At 56.0% G+C, this 15,733-nt stretch overlaps 5 protein-coding genes across 5 annotated transcripts; 3 read left to right on the forward strand and 2 right to left on the reverse strand.

The window, feature by feature from the left end:
* Positions 1-349: 349 nt before the first annotated feature.
* Positions 350-1,447, reverse strand: M421DRAFT_71909 (cytochrome c oxidase subunit I; the record flags this gene model as incomplete). The annotated part of the gene is made up of 1 exon (XM_033596833.1): positions 350-1,447. One exon carries the CDS (start codon positions 1,445-1,447, stop codon positions 350-352), a length of 1,098 nt encoding a protein of 365 aa, XP_033444884.1.
* Positions 1,448-1,692: 245 nt separating this feature from the next.
* On the forward strand, positions 1,693-4,265 carry M421DRAFT_272733 (WD40 repeat-like protein). The gene is made up of 4 exons (XM_033588816.1): positions 1,693-1,915; positions 2,022-2,194; positions 2,244-3,788; positions 3,839-4,265. Exons 1-4 carry the CDS (start codon positions 1,882-1,884, stop codon positions 3,863-3,865), a joined length of 1,779 nt encoding a protein of 592 aa, XP_033444885.1. The 5' UTR covers positions 1,693-1,881; the 3' UTR covers positions 3,866-4,265.
* M421DRAFT_272754 (uncharacterized protein) lies at positions 3,960-4,575 on the forward strand. The gene is made up of 2 exons (XM_033588817.1): positions 3,960-4,059; positions 4,095-4,575. The coding sequence occupies exons 1-2, from the start codon at positions 4,054-4,056 to the stop codon at positions 4,482-4,484; spliced, it is 396 nt and encodes a 131-aa protein (XP_033444886.1). The 5' UTR covers positions 3,960-4,053; the 3' UTR covers positions 4,485-4,575.
* A 4,082-nt stretch (positions 4,576-8,657) lies between these two features.
* On the reverse strand, positions 8,658-10,859 carry M421DRAFT_71819 (uncharacterized protein; the record flags this gene model as incomplete). The annotated part of the gene is made up of 3 exons (XM_033596825.1): positions 8,658-9,885; positions 9,943-10,700; positions 10,755-10,859. Coding segments are annotated over 3 exons (2,091 nt in total), but the record flags the coding sequence as incomplete, so codon positions are not given.
* Positions 10,860-14,855: 3,996 nt separating this feature from the next.
* Positions 14,856-15,338, forward strand: M421DRAFT_30199 (uncharacterized protein; the record flags this gene model as incomplete). Its single annotated transcript, XM_033589112.1, has 1 exon — positions 14,856-15,338. A coding segment is annotated over one exon (483 nt), but the record flags the coding sequence as incomplete, so codon positions are not given.
* Positions 15,339-15,733: the final 395 nt, after the last annotated feature.

Consider the following 15,733-nt stretch of genomic DNA (forward strand, 5'->3'; position numbering starts at 1 on the left):
ACAACGGTTGCGTGGAGAGTAACAACGGTTGCTTGGAGAGTAACAACGGTTGCTTGGAGAGTAACAACGGCTGCGTGGAGAGTAACAACGGCTGCGTGGAGAGTAACAGACGACGGAGACGTCCCTTGTGGCTGCGATCTATGAACAGAGTAGCGGGTGCACACATGCAGACGCGAGGGTATAATTCGCGGTGCAATACATACATACAAACAAACAAACAAACAAACGCCAGTTGGGACGCCGTGCTTCGTGCCAATGTTGCTGGCCAACGGAAGATGCAGTGTTTTCCACGTTGGCGTCATCATCAACATCATCAACAGCATCAACAGCATCATCATCATCATCATCATCAGACAGGCTGGGTCGGGGCGTCTGGTCGTTCCGGCTCATAGTTGGTCCCGCCGAGGGCGTGTGAGGGCTCCGAGGCTGATGCGGCAGGCGCAGCAGTGCGAGCAGCAGCAGCAGCGTGCAATCGCTGGTCGAGGGCCTTGAGCGCCAGTGCCCGGCGCCGCTCGGCCTCTGCGCGCGCGGCTCCTCCTCCTCCGCCCCTGCTGTCGGGGTTCATGATGCTCGGCAGGCCGCCTTCGGCGCGTGCGCTGGCCTGGTCGTTGCCTGCATCGATGTCGTCGGCGGAGAACGGGGTGCAGACGCCGAGCGACACCAGCACGTTGTAGAGGCCGTCGGCGAAGCGGGCAAGCGGGGTCTGCATGGGCTCGGGGAAGAAGTGGGCAAAGGCAAACGTGTCCGAGGCGTCGCCCCTGACGACGGCGCCGTCGCCCGTGGCTGCCGAGTCGAGCGACGGGGTTCGGCGGTAGAAGCGCAGGTAGACCCAGGCGGTGAGGAAGCCGAAGCAGCCGAGGAACAGGGCCGTCTCGGTGCCGAGGACGACGCCGGAGAGGGTGTTGGCGGCCAGGAAGATGGCGGGGAAGTGCTTCACGCGCATGCGCACGAGGCCCTTGGCGATGGCCACTGTGTGCTCGGGGACGAGCTGCTTGAAGGCGACGAGGAAGGCGGCCTGGAGGGCGATGCCGCCGGAGATGGTGGTGCTGAGCGGGGCCGTCGAAGCGGTCACGGCGTACGCCGCCAGGTAGAGCACGAGCGTCAGCACGTTGGGCAGCACAGCGACGACGACGATGAACTTGGCAAACTCGCGGCCCCCCCAGGCGCGCTCCAGGTAGCGGCCGCCGTAGAAGAGGGCGGCGCCGTTGACCAAGAGGCCCGCGAGGTTCTGCTCGACGACCGTAGCCAGGCCGACGACCCACGGGTAGACGAGCGACTGGCCCGGCACGATGGCGAGAAAGGGCACGCCGTTGCCCACGGCGAGCAGCGGCTGCTCGACCTTGTCGACCCACGTCGAGTGCGGGCGCAGGGCAAAGTTGAGCAGGGTGCACGCGAGCGTGGCCGCCAGCAGGCCGCGGGTGATGGGCGGCAGGTGGATGCGGGTCATGGTCGGCAGGTGGATGCGGGCCATGGCTGGGAGGCCTTGGGGAGGCGACGGCGCTGCGGTGGTGCTGCGGTGGTGCCGCGGTGGGAGTGAGGTTCCTGGTAGGGCGCGGCGGAGCAGTTCGACGTGGATGCGCGCGAACCAGGGTCCGCAGATGATGCACACCCGCAAAGCGACAAGCGGGTCGCGCTTAGCCGCACGAATCGCAGCACGCAGCCCGTCGGCCCTCGAGACCATGCACCTGCAGTCCTGCCTGCACAGCAGTACATTGCGAACAATCGCAACCCCCGAGCACCGCCGCCATTCTCTCGCCGCCGCCGCCGCCGCCGCCGCCGCCGTTCTTCACTGCGCGCACACCACAGCGGCCCGCAGTCGCCCGCCTCGCCCTCCTCGCCCGTGTCCCTCCTGGCGCCCGCTGCCGCCCCGAAGAATGCGCCATGGCCCTCAGCAGCAACGTCGTCAACTACCTAGGTACCGTCCCCTCCCGCCGCGCGCGCTCCGGCTTGCGGGGCTCGAGGCGCATTGAATGCGCCTCGGGCCCGTCGAGCTCCTCGGGCACCTCGCTGACTCTGCCCAGTATGGCGCTACCTGCAGGAGGCGGGCTTCGGCAACGCCGCGCTGCAGCTGTCGCGCTGCTGGCTGCGCGACCCCGATTCCCTGCCCTTTGCCAAGCACGTCTCCTCGCACGCGCTCGTCCGCATCCTGCAGGACGGCATGGAATTCGACCGCCTGCACGCTAAGGCCTCGAACGTATGTGCGAGCGAGCAAGCGACGGCGTCGCCCGGGCTGACCACCGCAGACGAGCACACAGTACGACTTTGGCACCGACCACGGCCACCCCTACTCGAAGCGCAACGGCGAGCTGCTGACGCTCGACAAGGGCATCCCCGCCCACCAGCTCGCTGCCGAAGCTGCCAACGGCGCGCCGCCCGACCCCCCGCCCAAGAAGAGCCTCAAGCGCAAGAAGCAGGCCAAGACCAACGGCGTGCCGGCCGAGCCACGCCTGGAGCCGTCGGAGGCAGAGCTCAACGGGGACGCCATGGAGCTCGACCACAACGGGACCGCCCACGCGGCCACGGGCAATAGCCTCGGCGCCGAGTCGGAGCCACCGCCCTCCGAGGCCGAGTCGCCGTCCGCCAGCGAGATTCCCATTTCCACCTTGACCATTGGCGCCGACGCATTGATCCAGACAGACGACATCAAGGACCTCGCACCAGCCACCACCTTCATACCCGTCCCGGCCGCGTTCCACCAGATGGTCGAGCACACGTCGTGGGGGCCAGAAGACGCCCCGCTGCTGCTGTCGGCCGGCAAGTCGGTCCTGCAGCTGCACAACGTCGCCGCCGCGTCAGAAGCCGGCCGCGAGTGCAGCGTGCAGACAATGGACCTGCCCATACCCGTCAGCAACTTTGACATCACCGCGCTGTGCTGGCAGTCCGAGGGCGAAGTCATAGTGTCCGCACGCGAGCAGTGTCACAACGAGCTGGGCGAGAAGATGACCATGGACAAGCTGATCAAGGTCGTCGGCGACACGGCAGACGCCATCTCGTCGACGGCGGGCCTGGTCACGACGCTGCGGTGGAACGCCGGGAGGGAGCTGCTGCTGTCCATTTCGACAGACGGCGAAAAGGGCTCCATCAAGATCTGGAAGAGCGACAGCGACTCGATACCCGCGTGGACCGACTTCACCGCAACACAAATCTACGATGCCTACTGGATCAGCGACTCTGCCTTTGTCGTCTGCGGGACAGAGCTGTTCAAGATCTACGACGTGGACGGCGATTCTCTGACCACTCAACGAACCCTCGACACCCAAGTCACATGGGAGACGGTCAAGTTCGACCCCTGGTCTGGCATCATTGCAGCTCTTGGCATCCGCGGCCAAGAGTACTACCTCGGCATCCTCCATCCCAACGACTCCATCAACCTCCAAGTCCACGAGTATCCCGACCGATACCCCAACGACCTCGATTTCCGCATCCACAAAGCGAGCAGCCCAACGACCAACGGCACATGGCTGCCCTCGACGCTTTTGGCCACGTGCTCGCTATCGGGCCACGCACGGATATGGGATGCCAATCGACCCTTTGACTGTGTCCGCCGACTCGACACGACGGACCACAGCCAGGCTTTCAAGACGGCCTTTTCGCCAGACGGTGCCCTCCTGGCAGCCGCTGGGCCAGACGCAGTCACCGTCTGGGACGTTGAGAAGCGCGAGATACCCGTCGCGAGCTGGCGGGCGAAGGACTTTTCGGCCCTCAAGTGGAATCCAGGTGCGGACGGCGAGTTCAACCTGGGCTGGGACCACGACAGCTCGAGGATATCCATTGCTCTCGGGAACCAGGTAACATCTCCGGGCAGTCATTCCTGAGCGGGGACACTAACATGGTGTAGATTGCCATCATACCCATCCCCCGGTAGTGCGGGGAGCTACGGTTCGTCACAGCGCACGGCAAGGAACGGATACGAGGAATCTGCCGCGCGAAAGGGGTACGCCGCAGATTGGGCGAGAGGAAGCCAAGGGGCTGAGACGGCTGGTGCGAGCGAGACGGCTGACGAGAGCGAGACGGCTGACGAGAGTGAGACGGCTGACGAGAGTGAGACGGCTGATGAGAGTGCGACGGCTGATGAGAGTGCGACGGCTGATGAGAGTGCGACGGCTGATGAGAGTGAGACGGCTGACGAGAGTGAGACGGCTGCACAGGTAGACATGGTCGGTGAGGGAGAAACAGCCGAAGGCAGCGATACACTCCAAGGGGCAATACACTCCAAGGGGCGATACACTCCAAGGGGCGATACACTCCAAGGGGCAATACACTCCAAGGGGCAATACACTCCAAGGGGCAATACACTCCAAGGGGCGAGATGCTCAAAGAGGGTGAGACCGCGACCGAGAGCGAAGCAGCGCCGCGTCAAGCCAGCACAGGGGAGGATAGCTGCGACGGCACCGTCGAGAGCGCTCACCTCGACACGCCCCTCCACACGCCCCTCCACACCATCCACAACGCCATCTACAACATTCCGCACACTCAACGCTTAGCAGCACCCAGGATCCGCACCCGCCGGTGTCGCCGGCGCGAAACTGGGTCGCGAGATGGGTGGCTTCGACACTCCAATCCGAGACGCTGAAGATAGTATCACTAGCAGGCGTGTTGGATAGCACAAACACAACTACAGATACAGATAATCAACACAAATACAAACACAGACGACCAACACAGATGACCAACACAGATGATCAACACAGACGACCAACACAGACGATCAACACAGACGATCAACACAGACGATCAACAGATGATCAACACAGACGACCAACACAGATGATCAAACACACCATGCGCCACCACTCCGTCTTCACGTGCCTGCCCGATCAAACTGCACGACCCGTGACTGCCTCTGACCCTCTTCGCACACCTCCACACCGTCCTGGAACCACTCTCTTTGGGCCGCAAGTTCCGCCTCTGAGACATGCTGGTACCGTGCTGCGACATGGCGCTCTCATCCCCACCGCACCACTCGTCCCAACGCCCCGCGCCAACCCCGTCCCGTCTGTGTCATCGAACCCGCCACCCGCGCAGTTTTTGCATTACAACACACTGCCTTGCGATGCTGAGCTAAGCAGCTCGCTGGAGAGCTGTGGCTGCGTATGTGCGCTGTCTCGCTGGGTGGGCGATGGGCGATGGACAGATTTCGAGGCCGATGGACAGATTTCAAGGCCGATGGACAGATTTCAAGGCCAATGGACAGATTTCAAGGCCGATGGACAGATTTCAAAGTCTTTATAGTTACTTATTGCTCATGGTTTTACATGGAAAAAAACCTTGTGGTGGGCGCGTGCGGCATGGTCCGATGCATGGCTGCGGTGAGGCGTGGTGCTTGAGGTCGTTCCTGGGGTTTGGGCGTGTCTTGCGGGATGAGTACATCGAGCAATTGCTTACGGATAGTCAATGTAGGGTGGTCGCGGTGATGGTCTGCGGCATGGTTAGCGTGCGCCGCAGGTGAGGACTCATGCGCCGAGTACTTGATGGGTATCGTTTTCGTGTTGTAAAGGCGGGTGCCACCTCGCTCCGTGAGAGCGTCTGCGAGAGGAGCGGTGTGTTGGTTGACTTGTTGCTTCGATTGAGCACAGTGGCATCTATCTCGGCTTCAGGCAAGAATCGTGGCCCCTGATCGCGTACTGCACTCCATTGACATGCAATGTGCCCGTCTCGACGACCCGACGTACAACTGCCCACGGGTCGCATAATGCAACACTGTCCTTGATGCCAGCGTTCAGCCCTCTATGCCCAGTTCTTGTGTTTCAATGTATATAGTGTACGTCTGTAGATGACCGTTCGCTTGCGACCGCTGAGTGTATGTGGCTGCTTTCATCTCCGCTCGTGACAAATGCACTGTGCGGCGCGGGTACTATGTAGGCATTATCCGTAGGACCCTCACTCACGGTCCCAGGGGTGCACTCGCAGAGTTCGTTCGCGGGTTCGAGGTTCGACCGTAGGAAAAGAGGCTATTTGTGGACATGGTAGAGCTGAGGGTTCGACGTGACAAGTATCGGTCGGTGGCTGGACGCAACTCCGGGCGCGCCAGGCTGAAGTTCGAGCGCTCTTACAACTTCCAGCGCTCTCATAACGCCGACTGCGATGTTTTGGCTGGCTGCATTGCAAAGGCAGCAGGGCCTCGCGACAAACCCGCCAAGCATCACATCGGCGGCAGTGAGCATAAGTACGACGGATAGGCATTTCACAGGCATTTAGAACTCGAATTCGGAATCTCCGGGTCACAGACACGCAGCTCACGAGCCTAGGCCGCATTATCACCAGTCCCCACCTGTATTGCGGATTTCGTTTCGAGGTGAGAAATCTTTCGTAACGAGTTTTGGTGGCGTGCAAGCGATTTTCTAATTTTGGTCACAATTGATATTCACTCCATTCAGGCCTTCATATTGATGCAGATTCTTCTCCAGGGCCAAATTAAAGCCTATGATATTCAGGGTTGGCCAGCTCTGTGCGGTGTGATGTGGGTGGGTGCCCGGTGAACGGCAGCAGGGGATGACAGGCTCGAATCTTTGCAATAAAAGAAGCGCCGGACAGTTTGTTTCCACACCAGTAAAAGCACGAATCTGCTGAAGAGCGGTCGAGGCTGTCATGGTGTCGTGACCTACAGGCATTGCAAGACTCCAATAGTCACACTCAGCTACCAACCAGATGAGTTGATGTTTTTTTCTCATAAAGTTCGCGTACAGTCTCCTTTTCGCGCGCTGTGTCTCGTATGGTCGCGTATATCCGCGCTTCCAGTGACGCGTCGCAAGTCGTGTCCCTGGGAGTCCAGAGCTCGCCGCATGTCGTGTGTTGCGAACGTCGACACGATACCGTCATCAGCAGTTGTGATGTAACAGTTGAGTAGTGCTCTGCCGTCAGTCTGATGACAGGCGTCCATCTAATTGACTCTACAAAGTCTAGTGGCAGACATCCTGGAAAAATCACGCCGGAAGTGACCCCGATCCCCGACTCATGGCCTGTCTGCTGCTCGTGAGTGTAACACAGTGCCATTCATCCAGTCCATCCGGATGCGATGTGGGACGTATGCATGCATCAAAAGCCGGTTGGTTCTTATGTGTGCCAATGAGCAAGAGCGTTGGCGGCGACGTGACTGACTGGCCCAAGTGTCTTACAGTCTCGTGCGTCACTTACAGATAGGCCATCCCGCTCTCTCCATGATTTACCAGTGGGAGATGCACCGCTTGCAAGACACAAGACCCCAAGCTGACTTGTCGCATGGTCCACATCTGTACACTATGGCAATTAACAATATAAATGTATCGTGGGGTGCATACTCAGGAGTAGTGCTGATTCGAGTCCTCGCGTACCGCGTGCAATTGGGTTGGGTATGGTATCCACCGATTTCTGAGGGATTGGTTTCCTGTTTACTGGACGGTAACCAAGACACACAAGTGCAGCCATCGCTTCCTGTGATCGGCCGCATCCCCATAGCATACCCACGTGGGTTCGACTTATGCATGGCTGTGAGTTCGCCATAGCATGGTTTGGTGGTGCTCGTGTGTTGACACAGGCAAAGACGAAAGATTTGCACGTATTGTAGTGTTGAGCAAGAGCTGCCGCTCATGGCTTGAACCTCTGGTACTGTAGACGCGCGGGTGTAAAGGAGCAAGGTTCTGATAGCTCGACACAACCTGTACACGTTCTTTCAGGTTATCGATGTGCTTCATACGCTTGAGATGACTTGAGATTACGTACACCGTCAGCTGCACCATTTGATACGAAAGCGGTATACCTACGTTTCGTATGCTTTGGTCATGGACATCGGTCCCGAACTCGATGATCGGCGCCGGGCAACTTGAACGAAGGAAGATGTGCACGCTTCTCCTCGCAACCTGCAGAGAGTATCATAGTTTTGGACTGGGCCAGACAAGCATATATGTATTTGTCTTGCCTTCGCCCAAAGCATTGACTCGCATCGCGATCCCTTGATCACTGAATAGTCAATATGAGGATCATGCGTCGCTGACGCAGCCATGAAGTATTTCTATGGCCATGTCCTTCGGCGCCATTCTGCAAAGGAGTCATAGATGGCATGTTCTGTCTCCATCAAGTACACTAGGTACTAGTGGTAACTCTGGACCGGGTATGGGCCGTCGTCGCCGGAAGAGACGCGGTGCCGCATGTGCCAATACAGGGCTCACGAGGGTTGATGTAATCTTGTACTGTCATGATTCGCAGCGGGTACCTACTCCGTCTCGCGGACAGGGCGTGGAAAGCCAGGGCCTGACCCGCAGTTATGTACTCTGCACAGCGAGTGGTTCGGCCCATTCGTTGATTGGCCACTCTTTGCGAAACATGGTCGACTAAAAAGCCCGTGCAGATCCAGTTATTTGGGACTAGATCGAATACATAGACGCCCCATATGAATATATAATGCGCGATCCCCATATTTCTGGCATATGCCTTCGGCAGATGTGCGACTCCGTCTACAATGACGTCAGCGATCCTTGGACCCAAATATCAGCCTCACCCTCCAAAACAGCTTGTACACTACCAACAAGACTCCGATGATGCATTGCAGGGAAGCCACCACGGCCGAGCATGCCTAACGCTGAATACGACATGAACGACCGAACTCCAAGATGACCGAGACGTAAAGAGAGACATCATGTTGCCACCACAAGTCGAAATGGAGAAAACTCGCCTCAGGAAAATTATCTCGACATGCAAAAGTCGTCGCTGAACACAGCAGTCCCGTGGTCAGCCAGGAATGCCGGTCCAAACGACGCAGCATCGTAGCTTGAGTACCCGGGTACCATAACCGCATCTCGCGGAATGTACTGTTGGGTGGTCATGTACCCCATCATGTTAGGGTCGGCAGGACGCTGAGGTGACCCCTCGCCTTCATGAACGGAATCCATCCGCCACATACCAGCCACATCGACAGCATATCGCCTCGAGACGGTCTCGAAGGTACTCATTGCCACCTGACAGGCTCGTTCAGCGGTAGGGTCATCCATAGCCTGCAGCCATCGAATGGACTTCTTGACGTAGTGCATCAACAGCATGCTGTCCTGCAAAGTGGGTGCGAGGTATGACAAGCCCAGAAGAAGCACGGAGATTGCCTGCATCAAATGGTGAACAATACACCACCAAGGACCTTGGTCATATATGAAGCGAGTATCGGGCTCGTCCGGCAGGAAGTCAATCGCTGTCTTGGCTGCCCCAATGCAGCTGTTACCCATTTGTCGAGAGAATAATGCTTCAGCTTCCTCTCGCCATGCTTGTCTTCGGGGACTCAGACATGGTCGGCCTAGCAACATCCTGGCGCCACACAGTTGGAACCCGAGAAGTAAACGTTCACGAGAGAACATTGCGTTGCCATTATTCGCTGGGTCCTGGAAGTTGAACTCGCTGGGAAGCGAAAGCACCCACTGGTCAAGGCGTTGGTCCAGCTGCGCCATCTCATGCTGTTCCTCGGCTACAGACCCGACAACGGTCGATGCAGTGTAAAGCGAAGTGAGTACGCTCTGCAGAATGCTCGACAACTGTACAGCGGCCTTCAAGAATGAGCCAGAATTTGCCTCCGTTGTGCTCAGTCCGACAAGTGCATGGGACGGATCGATCGCACCGCTGGACCATGTGTGGGGTGTCAGAATGATGCTTGTAGAGCTGCTCTTCCGCATTCGGAACGCAGCTTCCAACTGATCCGTAATTTGTTCCTCATTCACCGGCATTGGCAAAGGCACCGAGCAGAAAGAGTCAACAATGATACTAGGCCGGCCGGTCACGATACTGAGGGTTCGTTCGAGCGAATACAAAGACCACCATGTGCGGACCAAAGTCTCCCGCTTCGCTGCCGTGGCAGAAGGGTCTGTGTTGCGGACATGAAGCCCGAGTGTATACGCAGATCGGAGGGCAATTCCAATGATGGTCCACGCACTTTTGATCCGTTAGTATCTCTTCTTGAAAACGCCACCAGGAAAGGGGAATGCATACCGGCTGACTTGCCCAACGGAGAGCCAGTAGAACGCAAGGAGCCCAAGGCTCTGAATTTGTGGAACGTCCGGGTGATTGGTGATGGTTTGTTCGTTCAGACCAAGTGTCCTGGCTCGCGCCTGATAGATAAGATGGTCACGCGCATCTGCTTGCCACGTGGCCTTGGACAAGTGCGAATACTTAGCGCTGATCGCGAAGACCAGATTGAGAATTGCCTGCCATTTGGGGCAGAGTCGAGGTGCGTTGCCGTTTCCCAGCGCTGTGAAATACTTGCGGAACTGATCTCCAAAAGTCTTGCGAGGCAGAATGGGAAAGGAGTCGTGCACTTTGCTCATGTAGCAACTGAGAAGCCTCTCGGCGATGTCTAGCTGGGGCAAGTCGTGGGGATCGACGAAGAAGTCGATATCCACATTCTCATTGTCGATCCAAAAGCTGTACGCGCTAATCTGCTCGTTCCCAAGTCCGCTGGTGTATGAGTCTCTTCGGTGCAAAGCGTTGGGTTCCTCCTCTATTTGCTCTGGGTGTGCCAGGGCAGCAGCTCGCAGCCACTTCATTTCAGAGTTATTGCCGACGAAGCCAGTAGCACGCGCTCGGTCATTGACGTGCAGGTCCTCGTCGAGCAAATTCAAGGCCTCTGTATCGAGCTCTTCCTGGCGATCCCGGATACTCGACTCGATAATTTCTTGTGAACCATTACCATCAGTGTCTGGAATGAACGGCGCTGTAGCCTCGCGAGCCTCTGAGATCTCTTTGTCGACCTGCGGTCTTGTCAGTACCCTAGGCCAGTTGTTCACAATCCGTCCATTACCCACAGCTTCTAAAAGGCCTGCAATTTTGGCGGCATCATCCGCGCTCGCGCAAGACCTCAAGCCCTTCAACAAGCTGGCCATCTGCTGACATCTCTCAGTCACGCTGACTCAGTCAGCTTACGACTCATTACCACCGCTACCTGAATGGTTCTCACATCTTCAGCCTGTCCTTGCGAGGCATAATGTATACGCATTCTCGAATCGTACTCGCGCAATGCTTGCAGTGCGGCCTTTCACCGGTGCATTTGATCTTATGAGACCGACACTAAATGTAGTGTGCCTCGTTAGCCAGATGATCATCAGGACTGACCTCTCGAACTACTGCGACAGGCGCGACTACGACAGATAAAGGTGAAGTACACCAGGATCGTCAAACTTTTCGAGGAATGGCAACATACAGCGGTGCATGCACGCGGAACCCGGCGTCTGTCTTTGACTGCACTCTGTCCTTGTCCGGGTCTCTGCAATCGAGGAATCGCGACTTTGCGTTGCCCGAGTGGCGTCGTCCCGACACTTGTTGGGTATGTTGGTGTTGAGGACATCGTCTAAACGCGCGCGACACCGACTGAAACGTAATGGACGGTGCTTCAATCAACAACTGACACTCCTCAGGTTGATAACAGTTGGGGACATCGGCAGTGACCGTGGCGGATGGAACGGTGAAGTGTTTGTCTGGCTGGACCGCTGATGTTCTGCTGGGGCATGCATTTGCATGCGGCTCCAGTTTTAGCGAGGGAATGAATCAAGAGATTGCCAGCAGACCTTGAGATTCAAGAGAGCACCTTGGGGCCGCCCAGGCTCGTCACTAACCGTATGGCCCATCATGATTATGTGCTGAGATAATCCTGCGGCGGCCTGTCAAGAAGCTTGGAAATGTTGACCGAGCCAATCAATGACCGGGGCTCGCTCAGGGACCACTGCTGTCGTCTGCTTTCGGAACAGCCTCTACATGTGCTCCACGCACCCTGCCAGCATCGACCTGCTATCTGTCGGCCTCTTGAAGTAAACTCGGCACTCGGGTCAGTTTCAGGTTTAGGCAAACAAAAGGTCAGATCACCGCAAACATCGGAATTCGATATTGCGACGATGACGCATGTCCAGCGACACCACTACCCTTCATTCGCTTCTGCATGGGTAGTCGTTTGTGGAACCTTCTCTGTTCAAGCCGGAACAGTTCGCCGTCAGCCCAGCTGTACAGCTTCACTCAACGCTATCCGTCTTGACAGTACGAAACCCCGCCTAACCTTTCCCCGCGTGTTCAGGTGCAACAATGCATTCCCAAACACTTTCACCTCCCCTTCTCGACCAATGCAAGCTGCAGAAACTCGACCAGAAAGTCAATCATCCAGCGCGTTATCAGGCTGAGCCCACATTAGGTGGTAACACGGAAACCTGTAGCGACAACGTGAACACGTCTAGGCTGGCTCAAGCGGTGGACACGCAGAGAAAGCAACGCTAGCTGGTTCACGCATAACAGTTCCAAGAGCAATGCGCGACCCTAATATGTGGCTTCACGATGCCGATGGTTCATCGCCGATGCACGCTACAGATCTTCTGCTCGGCATGCACATGCCTCCAACACAGTCTACGGATCCACATAAACATTGAGAACCTTGTATGCACCGTTGCGAAATGAAACGACGCCGGCTCCAAGCATAGCAATATGCGTCTCGGTAGACGTTTTCAACAGCCCAGTGTGCAATGATGTACAGCAAACTATGGACAGTGGATTATACAAGGATAGCCGGGTACCTTGGAGATGCGCCAGATCTATCCTGACGAAGTCCGGCCTGCAGAATACGCCCAAGCCGTCGATACACCGTCTGCAAGCTCGCAACGGGGAGCAAGCAATGCGCGAAGTCCGGTAGTTGCTGTTTCGCTCATCTGAAAGATCATAACTTTGAAGTGCTGTGTGGGGATGGGTCAAAATGGTGTCACTGTTGCGTTAGCGTGTTCCCATCATGTGCTCGTCATTGGTCTCGATGCAGGGGAGATTTAATCTGTGCCACGCAAGGACCGCTCGACTGGCTTGAGCATGGACAAAACTTCTTCCCCCTTGTCTCTCACCTATAATTGGCGGAAAACTTCTCCAGCAATACCCAACCATCGTTTTCCCCTACGGTCGCGACGTCACGCCCGTGGAAGCGCCAGACTGCCGGACGATAGCCCTGAAGAACGACAACGAAGTCATTCAGCGCGCTCCAAGGCCTTAATAATCTGGAAATGCATCTTCCTGAAACGATTGGAGTGGGCGGCTTTCGTCTCGGGCGCTGAATTTGTCAATGCCGAGTCCCACTGTGCGTCGGACGTGCTTTGATTGATCAGCGATGGTTCACGTCTCATTGACGCCTTGGGCACTGGAAATGGCGAGGGTGATCCAGGACCAATCTTTCTGTGGCTTTGCAGCTACCAAGTCCTCAAAAGCACCAAATGGATGCTGCTGGCACGCGGTGACGTTTCGAAAGTATCTACCAGCTCCAGCGATCAACTCGTAGATCTGGCGCTACGTTTGTCTTCTCGTACGGTACACAGTCAACACAGCGCAGCCATCATCAACGATTTGGATCGGACAAATCGACCGAGCCAATCACACCCCCACAACACCGACAACCCGCTCGGCCCGCGATTTGTCCTCTTTTGATCCTCTAGGCACAGGTTCGACGGCGGACTAGAGACAGGGGAATAAACGGTGTGTTAAGTCCAGCAGTCACGCCAATTCGACCGGCAACTCGTTCGATCAAGTGAGAACGACAATTATCCCAAATACAACAGCTGTCATCTGTCATGAAGAGCTTCACAGAGGATGGAGTACTGCAACTCTGCAGTCCAAACCGAGGTGTCGCAGGTGCTATCACGTCAAAACTTTCCCAGCACGCATTCGAAAGAAGACGGAGCACGAATGCGAAAGATTCGACATGTTGAAACTCACACTGACTGTGACCATTAAACAGATTCGCTAATCAGACTTGTCTCCGCTACATATGCCATTCCGGAGGTTATATCAGCTGTTACAAACGTCTGTCGCTGAGTCCCCACGAATCGCGCCGGGGGCTATACGTTGCGCTATTTCTATGATCCAGAGTAAAGCTGGACGTGCGTCCACACGGACGCAGACCTTCGAGCATCGAGAATGGGTGCATCTCCGTAGTGGCGAGATGTCCCCTTGAACACTGAGATGGTCTACGTCTTGATGCCAACCATTGCCCGGTCATGACGTTGCGAACCCATATCATGCCGCAACATGATCTCCAAGAGCTTCTCGATTGAATAAAAGTCTTTCACGATCAAGAAACACCGGAAACCAATGGCCTTAGGGCGGCGCAAACGTCGGTAACTGATGTGAAGTTCGTCTTCTGGTTCGTGGCGTATGTCGCCTGCAGTAAGGCCCGCTCTATTCGATCGAAACCAGTTCAACACTCATGAACAATACAGACTCAGACCTTATTGACTAGTCCTGCCAAATTGACCTGCTAATTTCAAATGCCTGGGTTGATAGAGCGTGCAGATACAACAGTATCAGATTTATAGCCAGAAGTTGGAGAGCCTGTGTCACGTGAGCCTTTACTTTTACAGCTGTACGATGCGACTGGAACATGTGATCACCAATTAGCACGCTATGCGGAACGCCGACGCTTGGTAGTCTCTGCGCGTTATCGGGACGTCGAAGGTTCACTGTTGAAAGTGCTATGTTGCTTGCCGAACATCACTTATTTACGCGTTCAGTCCGTGGATGTCTCCATACTTTAAATAGTACTTGGTACATCCGCAACATCACATACCGTACGTGAATGGATGTAATCTACGAATACGTCCTTCACACATTCAGTGTGCATTTCATGTACTGAATGTACAAGTTTGAACAGGAGCTCAGAACATCCATCACCGACGGTAGGATATGACTTAGCAGCTAACCATTTGACGGTATGTCTATTGACATCTGCAGCGATATGTCAACTTTCTCCACAGGGCGCTGGATGGACGTCAAGTGTGGCACAGGCTACGTACCGTGGCCGTGCGGCCGATGAGCCAGTTCAGCCGATGAGCCACCCGGAACATCACAACATTGAGATACCCACAACTTCAACGCGTCACAACTCCACCACCATAGATCCAATTCAAGAAGCGATTGAATATTTAGAATTGCATAAAGCTGGAGATAACTTGTCATACCGCCAAGTCGCAAAAATGTTTAGAGTTGACCGAACAACGCTGTCGCGGCGGCACAACTGTTATACACGCTCAAATGCAGAAGAAGCGCGCCAGCGACAGTTACTCAGCCCACAACAGGAGGAGGTACTTGTCAAATACATAGAAAGATGCACAAGAGACGGCTTGCCACCCACTAGAAGCATGCTGCAAAATTTCGCCTCTGCGGTTACGAAGTGGGAGGTCTCTGAGAGCTGGATTACTCGGTTTCTGCATCGCCACGCCAACAAGCTTACCACCAAATGGACCACCAGGATGGATCGTGAGCGCTTTTTAGCTGACAGCAAGCGCAAGTACGAGCTGTACTTCAATCTATTGCACTCCAAGATGCGTGAGCACAGCGTTGATGAGCGCAACACGTACAATATGGATGAGAAAGGCTTCTTTGTCGGCATCAACAGTCACACTAAAAGGATAGTCTCTAAGGCAATTTGGGAGTCAAAAGAGCGCACTGCAGCGCTCAGAGATGGCAACAGAGAATGGGTAACACTGCTGGCTTGCGTATGCGCTTCTGGAGAGGCATTACCGCCCGCTCTCATCTACCAGGGCACCTCTGGGATTCAATCAACCTGGGTAGACGACCTTATTGCTGAACAACACCAGATTTTTATCTCCCACTCAGCGACGGGATGATCAAACAATGACTTGGGGCTTGCCTGGCTTCAGCAGGTGTTCGATCGCTATACAGCAGCTAAAGCTCGCCGTCAATGGCGGCTTCTGATCCTTGACGGCCACAGCAGCCACCTCACGCCTGAATTTCTAGAGTATTGCGACGC

Source organism: Didymella exigua (assembly GCF_010094145.1).
Source record: "Didymella exigua CBS 183.55 unplaced genomic scaffold M421scaffold_36, whole genome shotgun sequence".
In the NCBI taxonomy this organism is placed as follows: Eukaryota; Fungi; Ascomycota; class Dothideomycetes; order Pleosporales; family Didymellaceae; genus Didymella; species Didymella exigua.